Raw genomic sequence first — 10,327 nt, forward strand, 5'->3', positions numbered from 1 at the left:
ATGTCTGATGAAGAGGGCGCCCAGATAGTCCTGGATCATCTCGCTGGCAGTGCCCGAGCTGAGGTACGTCTCTGCCCCCCTTTGGTGAGAAGTACCCCCACACGCATCATAGAGCACATTATGCTGACATATGCATGCCACGAGACGCCGTCCACACGGTGGGAGGAGTTCTACGGCAGACGTCAGCGTAGAGGGGAGAGCATCCAAGAATTCTCCCTCAATCTCCTGAAGTTACTCCGTAAGGTGGAGACCGCCACTTCAGAGGACAGCCCCCTACTGGAGAACAAAAACGCCATCTTGATAGAGAGATTTTCATCAGGGCTGGCAGATGCGTCTCTACGGCGTGAGGTGAGACGGTACACGCAAGAGAAGGAGGCGATGAATTTGCCGACCTCCGGAACACTGTTCTGTCGTGGGAGAGCACCCCACCACCACCTGTTGCAGAGGCCCGTGCAACTAGGGTGAAGACAGACAAAGTAGACAGCAGCCTCCAGAAGCAGCTGGACCATCAGGCGACTCAGCTGAAAGGCCACCCAGGATGCCTTGAGCCAACTTTGTGGACAGGTGTCCTTACTCCTGTCAAACCAGAAGACCCCCAGCCCCATGGCAGTCAACAGAGGCCCGCAGACCTGCTATAACTGCGGCGAAGTAGGCCACATCGCCAGATTTTGTCGCAGACCCAGAAGAGACCCGAGAGGAACACCCCCTAAAGCCACCCACACTTCCCACCATACCTGGACTGAGACCACGCCCTTCAACCCGCCCCAACCAAGAGATTCCCCAGACACCCCAGCCGCCCAGAGTTTAGGATGGCTCGAACTGGCTGCGAGTCCATGCTGCCAATGGAACGGAGCTGCCGTATGTCGGATACACCGAGCTTGACATGGACGTCTGCGGAGTCAAACTTGGCGGTGTTGGTGTACTCATATCGAAGGAGTCTGAAAAGATGGCCCCACCTACTGGTCTTCTTGGCTGCAACGTGATAAGTGAGGTGAGGGCAGCACTGGAGGAGAAGCACGGGAAGAACTACCTAAAGACAGCGCAGCGGAACGTAAACCACTGTTGGGCCGAGGCACTACTAGCGTTCGAGCTAGGCGAACAACAGTCACCCAAGCTAGAATTTGCAAGGTTAAAGGGGAGAAGGCCGATCTGCATTCCAGCCCGTAGCAGCATGGTCATAACTTGTACGACACGACAACTTCGACATAACCCGGCGGTTCTGATCCAGGCTGTACAGGGAAACCATGGCAACCTCCCAAGAAATGTGGCAGTCATAGACACTTGTTCCATCCCCATCAATTAACGGATCCGTGTCAGCAAAGATGGTGAACCTAGGCGAAGAGGATGTGTGGCTGCAGCCTAGGAGCAGGATTGGCATCGTTTCCCCCATTCGGATGCTTAAATCCAGTACTGATGCGACCCCGGCGACAAGCAACGGTATTCATCTAGATGTGACAGAAGTAGAGTCCAATCATCTTTCCACAACGGAGCCACAGATGCAAGAACACCTGCCCTTCGAAATCGACCTTGAAGATACAGAACTAAACTGTGACGAACAGCGGAAGCTGATGGAGCTCTTGGGTAGATACAAAGATGTTTTCTCCCAAGGAGCAGATGACCTGGGGTTCACTACAACCGTTACCCACAAGATCGCCGTGACCACTGACCAACCTGTCCGGGTGCCCCACAGAAGAGTACCCCCACACCAGATAGCAGATGTCAAGGCTCATCTACAACAATTGCTTGATCAGAAGGTTATTAGACCCTCTACCAGCCCATACGCTGCACCTATTGTCATCGTACGCAAGAAGGATGGTAGCATACGCCTCTGCGTAGACTATCGGGCACTAAACGAACAAACCAGGAAGGACGCTTACCCCATCCCAAGAATTGACGAGGCCCTGGATTCCCTAGGTGGTGCGAGAATGTTCTCCTCATTGGATCTCGTGCAGGGGTACCACCAGGTAGCTGTTGCCGAGGAGGACATCCCAAAGACAGCCTTCCGTGCAGGCACCGGTGGTCTCTTAGCCTTGCTCAAGGCAGTCGCATTATTCGCTCCGAAAAGACGCAGCTGTAAACCCACCCGCCGTATACCCTGTGCATGGTGTGTGCGATCACACTGAATGAACAACCCGTATACACACTGTCACATCGCACGAATACTGTTCACACAAGTCATCGCACTCGTACACCACTAACCGCATGCGGAGGCCATCAGGCCGACAGCCTTGTCGGATCTGTACCTTCCCGTTTTAATGTGTTGTATTGAAAAAATTCCAATAGTGGACGAAATTGGGGGGGCTCGAGGATATGCTAGTATGCAGCTCATGAATATGTATATCGTTCGTCAGACCTATCAGACAACACAGGATGTGAGGCAAATGAATTATTCATTTTGACGTCCAATCACGCACTTCCCTTATCACGACCTTTGGACCCTATCATGCGTCCGTGGTGGTGGTGTGTGAGGTAAACATGTCTCGTCTTTCGCGGGCATTATGGTAATGAGCTGACCGTGGGAACTCTTCGCTTATTATAGTAATGAGGTCAGTGGCTTCAACACAGATCCTACAAGGCTGTCGGCCTGACGGCCTCCGCATGCGGATAGTGTACGGGGGCATCGTGTCGTGCGATGTTACGCACAGTGAATACAGGTGGGTTTTACGCACAGTGAATACGGGTGGGTTTTTATACAGCGGCGGTCTTTTTTCGGAGTGAATAATTCGACTGCCTTGAGCAAGGCTAGTGGTCTCTACGAATATGCTCGCATGCCATTCGGACTCAGTAACAGCCCAGCGACTTTCCAGAGGCTGATGGAGGTTGTTCTCGGAGATCTAAATTTTGGGAGTCTTCTTCTATATCTCGACGACATCCTGGTGTTTTCCAGCTCCTTCCAGGAACACCTAGCGAGACTGGAGGTAGTGTTTAAACGACTTAGACAGCATGGCCTGAAGCTGAAACCCAAGAAGTGCTACTTTTTCCGAAAGGAGTGCAAGTATTTGGGCCATGTTGTCTCTGCGAAGGGTATCGCTACTGACCCTGCCAAGACCGCAGCCATTGGTGGATGGAAGCAACCACAAACAGAGAAGCAACTGCGAGCTTTCCTCGGAATTGCTGGCTACTACCGGAAGTTCGTGAAACGGTTTAGTCAAGTTGCAGCACCTCTCCATGCACTTCTCACTAAAAATGGGTGTAAGAAGGGAGCTGCCTGGAAACGTCCTTCGTCAAGTCAACGGCAGGATTTTCGACAACGGTGGAGCGTAGACTGCACCAAGGCCTTCGAGGAGTTGAAAGCGCGACTGACGTCCCCTCCTATCTTGGGTTATCCAGATTTCATTCTGCCTTTCATCGTCGAGACTGATGCCTCCTTTGATGGTTTGGGAGCTGTCTTGTCCCAAGAGCAGAAGCACGGCAAGGTGGTTCTCTGCTATGCCAGTAGAAGTCTTCGTCCACCCGAGAGGAATATGTCAAACTACAGTTCAATGAAGCTGGAGTTGCTGGGTCTCAAATGGGCCATAACTGAGAAGTTTCGGGACTATCTTCTGGGAGGAGAGTTTACGGTTTATACGGACAACAACCCCTTGTCCTATCTTAAATCGGCCAAGCTTGCTGCAGCGGAGATGAGATGGGTGAGCCAGCTTGCCCAATTTAACTTCAACATCAAGTATCGTTCTGGCAGGTCCAACGCGAATGCTGATGCTCTAAGTCGCCAGACAGCTCATGCCGAAGAGACTCTGCCAGAGGTAACCCACTCTACATCACTACAGGAGATTTCTGACGCAGCACCCAAGGTAAACCTAGTAAGCGTCCGCTCAGCCATTGCTGTAGAGGCTACCCCAGCAACGACTACCCTCCCAGGGTACACTCCTGAAGAATTGGCCAGACTGCAGAGTGAGGACCCAGTGATCTCCAGACTTTTGGTGTTCTGGAAGCATGGAGCCAAACCCGACTTGACCCAATTGAGACGAGAGACGACAGCCACGAGAAACCTCATACGGAAATGGGATAGAATCAGAGAGAAGGATGGTGTTTTCTATCTGCATTCCCAAGATCCTTTGGAAGGTGATCGTACTCAGTTAATTCTGCCCACCAAGCTACAGCCAGTGGCACTAACGGCTCTTCACAACCAAGCTGGACACCAGGGACAGGAGCGCATCCTTGCATTGGTAAGACAGAGGTTCTACTGGCCAGGCATTGCTGCAGACGTAGAGAGGTGGTGTAAGAAGTGTGAGTGATGTACTGTTGCAAAGGCACCAGTTCCAAACATCAGACCCACCATGGGAACCCTTCTTGCTGAACATCCCCTTGACGTCCTTGCGATCGACTTCACTCTGATGGAGAAATCTTCAGATGGCAAAGAAAACGTTCTGGTCATGACTGATGTTTTCAGCAAATTCTCCATCGCGGTACCTTGCCGGGACCAGAAGGCATCAACTGTCGCGAAGGTACTTGCCAAGGAATGGTTTCAAAAGTACGGTGTACCAAGGAGAATTCACAGCGACAAAGGGAGGAACTTCGAGTCGGCGCTGGTGAGAGACCTTTGCTCTGTGTATGGGATTACCAAAAGCCGGACCACTGCCTACCACCCGCAAGGAAATGGGCAGTGCCAACGTTTCAACCGGACCCTTCATAATCTCCTTCTAACCCTACCCTCAGAGCAGAAGAAGCGATGGCCTGAGCACCTGCAAGAGCTGGTTTTCATGTATAACTGTACGCCACATTCATCCACGGGTTTGTCACCATTCTTTGAGTACATGGGCCGAGAGCCAACCCTACCGATTGATCTGATGTTTGGCTTAGCAGAGACGGTGACCACTTCACCACCAGATCTAGACGCGTGGGTGAAACAACACCAACAGAACTTGAAAGATGCTGCTGCATTGGCCAGAGGAAAGATGCACCAGAAGGCAAAGAGTAGGTCTAAACGTAATGACGTCAGGGTTAACGACAGGGGAATACCCATCGGGACAAGAGTTCTTCTTCGAAGTCACCCCCTTGGAAGGAACAAGATCGCTGACCACTGGAAGGCAACCCCCTATGTTGTTTCTCAACCTCAGCAGAATGTTTATGAAATTCAACTGGCCGACAGCACTGGGCCACTGAAGCGCGTTACAAGGACGGAGATCCTTAACACTAAAGAAGTTGTCCCTAGCGAGGAAGACCAACAAGAGGAAGCGACCCCCATGTCATCAGTTGTCAATTCAGTGATGCCTGAAACCAAAGACCAGGATGACAACACGCCTGTGTTAAACATTCAGCCCCAAGGAACGGACATAGCAGCGGAGCCTGCAGTGGATGCAGTCTCCTTCGATTCTCCTTCGGAACCTAAGACGACAAAGGCTGATATTCATCCTGAGAGTACGCACATAGCAGCGGAGCCTGCTATGGTAGCAGTTTCCGTCGATCCAGTCGTATCTGACGTCGATCCAGTCGTATCTAACGTCGATCCCATCGTTAACACCGCAGATGACACTCAACAGTCAGTCTACTTCGACTCCAGACGAGCCTGTGAGCAAGCCATTGAGGCAATCCACTCGCCAAGGAGCCGGTAAACACTCCAATCCTTTCAACCTTCCCAGGACAACCAATCATCGACTTATGTCTACTTCATGTATATCAGCAAACTCTACTCTTCTGAGCAATCGTTTAGAGGGATGGATCGATGGTTTCCTACAACAGGCGGTTACTCTTACTACTCCACTCCAGACGTCAGAGCTATGAAGACAGCTCTTAGAACTCTTCATCTTAGGGATTGTAGTTTTGCTATGTATTTTATTAATTTTGGTTTTGCATTATTCGGCACTCCTGGTGAATGGGATTTGTTTTAAAAGTTTCCTTATGAAACATTTTTTTCTTTTGGACTTTGTTTTTGCTTTTCATTTATGCGCAAAAATGCACAAATTGGCGTTGTACCGCAAAATGGTAGTTTTATATAAACTCAGTTTTTAAAAGGTTGTTGTTGCGCTTCAAGATTAATATTTTGCGTTTTTTCTGTCATTTTACTGTTAAATATTTGTGTGGAACCCAATAGGTTAGCAGAGGAGATTGTGACCAGGCACTTTAAGTGACTGCCCCCTCTTAAGTTAACTGATGGTTGACTTAGCAGCAGCCCACCTGCTGAGGGTCTTATTTCCCAGGGTATGGTCAGCCCCAGCTCTACCCCAGGTATAGAGTAGCTATTGTGCAACTAAGTCATTTCATTGCAAGTTATCATCGTGTGAACAAGTCATTTTCCAAGAGTTTCAGAGCTATTCCAGTTTTCAGAGTTATTCCCATCCTTGTTATGTAAGTACCAAATCTTTCTTTGTTTCTTATTACTGCTAGACTACAATCCATAATTGTGTTTATAATTATTGCCATTTCTGAGGAGATTCCTTGTATTTTAAGTGGGTTTGGATAAGTTTCCTTTGTCTATACAATTGTAGTTCTTTGCATATGTTGTTACTTTTGTTTTAGTTTGGAAGCACTAATTAAGCCAGTGTTTTGCCCAAACTTGTCCTTTTTGGATTGTCTTTACTCTGTTTTGTTTATATTTGAAACAGTTGAGGATAATGTTTCCTTGGATTAATTTACCTTGCTATGTGGAGAAAGGAAAAGAGTTCTTTTACAAGTTTCCTTTAGAAATAGTTTGGTTTATTATAATTAGCTTAACATTTCATTGAAGATGGAGTGTATAGTTATTTGTTGTTTTAGACTCTTCCATGTCCATTCTTTTAGTGTTCATGTCACAGAGAAGTTTAAATTAGTTATATGGATTTCATTTCATTATTGGTTTTTCTTGTTATTTGATTTACCTAGTTCATTGCAAAGTTCTTGCTAGGATAACTTTGACTGAGTCACTTTTGATAATTGTTATTATTGCTTGTTTTGCTTTTTTTGCCATAAAGGTCTTTCAGTTATGATTAAGCTATTGTTTCTTTTGTACATTAGATTTCTGTGTTTCTACTCCATGAAACTTCAGAGATTTACAGTTTCTTGTGTAAGGTTCTAGCATAAACCCCACATGAGATTCCTAGTGCTGTATGCTATGGGTTGTTTATTGCAGAGAAGTAGCTAGAGAAGTAGAGATTAAGTAATTAAGTACACCAGCTGTGGAATGTCTTAGGAACTTCCAAGGTTCATGGCTGTGTGTTTGGTTGATTGACATACTAGGTTTAGCTACATCATCACACAACTCTGTGCTGTGTGTGTGAGGGCATGGTATAGTTAATTGCTATGTGATCACTGCACAGGTGGCTTACATCCAGAACCACTATCTAGATTGTTTATATAGAAGAGTTTGCGGTAACACCATGTAATAACAATCTCTAAATGAGTTGGGGTGGTTCTGAAAAGAACCGTTGGGTTAACTCGACGTTTCGATCAGTATGCTCTGATCGTCTTCTGGAGAATGCTGGACTCTGATGCTGCATGCTGCTTAAAGGAACACGTTGCCTTGGATCGGTCGAGTTGGTCTTTGAAAAGCGTTCTATAACCGTTTGTTATAAAATCGGTATGGTTAGAAAGATGTTGTAAAAGTAGAATACAATGATCTACACAAATATGCCTCGAAATTGCGTGGTTTTCGTGTTACCTCGTCGACAAACACGGTCGGCCATTTATGGGGGTCAAAAACTTGACTCCCATAAATGGCCGACCGTGTTAGTCCGCGATGTAAAATGAAAACCGTACAATGTTGAGTGCTACTTGTGTGGATCATTGTATTCTACTTTTAAAACATCTTTCTAACCATATGCATTTCATAACAAACGGTTTCAAACGCTTTTCATAGACCAACTCGTCCGATCCAAGGCAACGTGTTCCTTTAAGTACTAGGACCCCACCCCTAGCATCGAGAAGAGGGTTGCCAGCAAACTCCTTTCCATCCACCGGTCTGGAGCTCTCTCCGTCCCACTCTATCGTAGGCTCCGCCCATCCAGCTCCACCTGTCCCAGGTTCTTCGGCAATCCCAAGATTCACAAGCCGGAAGTTCCCCTCTGCCCCATAGTTGCCTCGAGGGGTTCCCCCACCTACGACACTGCCAAGTACCTAGCTAAAGTACTTCGACCCCTGGTGGGTCTCACTGAACACCATGTTTCCAATTCCACCCAGTTTGTTGACATTACCCGCAACCTAACCCTACAACCCACTGATATCTTGGTAAGTTTTGATGTGGAATCTCTCTTCACCAATGTGCCCACTGATGAAGCTTGCTTCTTGGCCAAGGAGAGATTATCACATGACCCATCCCTCCCTGATCGTACTGGTCTTTCACCTGACCAAATTCATGATTTGCTTTACACATGCGTTTCCTCCAGTTGTTTTCAATTCCAGGGCAAGTACTACGAGCAGACAGCTGGGACCTCCATGGGATCCCCTATATCCCCGGTTCTAGCTGACATATTCATGGAAGAGTTCGAGTCCTCATCACTCCTCACCGCTGACCTCCGACCCAGCCTGTGGCTCCGCTACGTTGACGACACCTTTGTCGTGTGGCCCCACGGTCAGGACTCTCTCCATGAATTTCTGCAGTACCTCAACCAACAACACTCCAGTATCAAGTTCACCATGGAGCAAGAACATTCCGGAAAGTTACCCTTTCTGGATGTTCTCATTACAAGAAACCAAGACGGCACCCTACATCACAGCATTTACCGGAAACCCACCCACACCGACCGCTACCTACATCAGCGGTCTTTCCATCATCCAGCCATCAAGTCGTCAGTCAAATGTGCGCTGGTTCAACGGGCTTATACCATTTGTGATCCGGATAGCCTCCAGCATGAGTTGCAGCACATCACCACTTCTCTACAGCGGAATGGATACAACGCCAAGCAAGTCAAGACTAGCAAGCCCGTCCCCCCCGACCAAAGGGTCTCCTATACCCAAGGTCAAACACACACACCCACAGTTAGTTTACCATACCTAGGTCCCCCCCTCTCATCGCCTCCAACGCATCTTCAAGGAAGCAGGTATCAAGGTGTATCACTCCGCCCCGAAGAAACTCCATGGCTCTCTCCAATCGCACAAGGACAAGAAGGACCCCTCCGCCCGTGCCGGAGTCTATCGCATTCCATGCGAATGTGGTAAGGTTTATGTCGGGGAAACCGGGCGTAACCTTCCCACTAGACTTAAGGAACACCGAGCACACGGAAGGAGGGGGGACTTCGATAAATCCGCCATCGTCAAGCATTCCCACATCGCTGACCACCGAGTGAACTGGGATGCTGCTGAGATCATCGCTCCCATCCAGGCGTGGCACCCTAGACGCATTAGAGAGGCCATCGAGATCCACAAGCATGACACCGTACCCCAAGACATCGGCTTCCACATCAGCGACATCTGGCTCCCCCTTCTCCCGACCAATGGATCTTCTATATCCACGGTCACCCCCCTAGGCCCCAACTATTAGACTGCTTTGGGTCATCTATACCCTCAGTCACCTAGGCCCCACACCCTCACTGTCCCCTGTGCTTGTTCCTACTGACACGGTTCAGTGAGCACACACCCCCCACACAACCCCCAAAGGCTCCACAACAGGTTTCACCACGCATCATCGAGTTCACTTCCCGCCTACATTTCCCGCCTTCGTGCATCACCGCTGATCCACCGCCTAGTACTTAAGCAGCATGCAGCATCAGAGTCCAGCATTCTCCAGAAGACGATCAGAGCATACTGATCGAAACGTCGAGTTAACCCAACGGTTCTTTTCAGAACCACCCCAACTCATTTAGAGATTGTTATTACATGGTGTTACCGCAAACTCTTCTATATCTTATCTCCACCATGCAAAGTTTCAAATCCTACTTAGATTGTTTATGTTACAGGCATGTTGCTAGCTCAGTATGTATTTGTCTTTCTGGACAGCTGTGTCTATTGTGTATAGCAGTGTTAAACTTAGTGTTCTTTGCTGGACTCTAGAGTATCGTGAATATTTAATAAGGTGGACTGAGGAACTATTTTATCTTTGGCTAAAAGGGTATAATAATAAATGTGTTTCTCTATTGTAAAAGTTAATCTTCTTGCGCTTGAGACATTTTCTCTTTGCCATAGAATTTAATGTTTCAGGTTTACTTTGGTTATTTTGATTTAATGTTTGTATTTTCTACATTTCTATTGTATAATCTTATGTTTGCTTATAATCTTTTTCTTTTCTGTTCTTTTATAGACTTACGCATCAACCTTTTTTTTAATCTTTTGTGCTTGTGAATAAAATACTTGTATAAAGAACCAATCTTGTCGGGTCACATAAGCAAGATCTGAGACATTTGATTTTTTTAAATTGCTCGAATTGAGCTGAGATTAATTCTGTACCAAGAAACATGGGCTTTCTGAAGTTACTGGTTGA

General features: G+C 47.6%; 1 protein-coding gene across 1 annotated transcript; it reads left to right on the top strand.

The window, feature by feature from the left end:
• The first annotated feature begins 5,654 nt into the window (after positions 1-5,654).
• On the top strand, positions 5,655-9,780 carry LOC139949195 (uncharacterized). The gene is made up of 2 exons (XM_071947589.1): positions 5,655-5,767; positions 7,830-9,780. Exons 1-2 carry the CDS (start codon positions 5,655-5,657, stop codon positions 9,067-9,069), a joined length of 1,353 nt encoding a protein of 450 aa, XP_071803690.1. The 3' UTR covers positions 9,070-9,780.
• Positions 9,781-10,327: the final 547 nt, after the last annotated feature.

Source organism: Asterias amurensis, chromosome 16 (genome assembly GCF_032118995.1).
Source record: "Asterias amurensis chromosome 16, ASM3211899v1".
NCBI classification, from domain to species: domain Eukaryota; kingdom Metazoa; phylum Echinodermata; class Asteroidea; order Forcipulatida; family Asteriidae; genus Asterias; species Asterias amurensis.

What these genes read in the sequence shown, in the direction of transcription:
- LOC139949195 (XM_071947589.1), top strand. Translation starts at nt 5,655, where the DNA reads ATGGATCGATGGTTTCCTACAACAGGCGGTTACTCTTACTACTCCACT. An exon ending in AGGGATTGTAGTTTTGCTAT is followed by an intron (nt 5,768 to 7,829) that starts GTATTTTATTAA and finishes CCCCACCCCTAG; the next exon opens with CATCGAGAAGAGGGTTGCCA.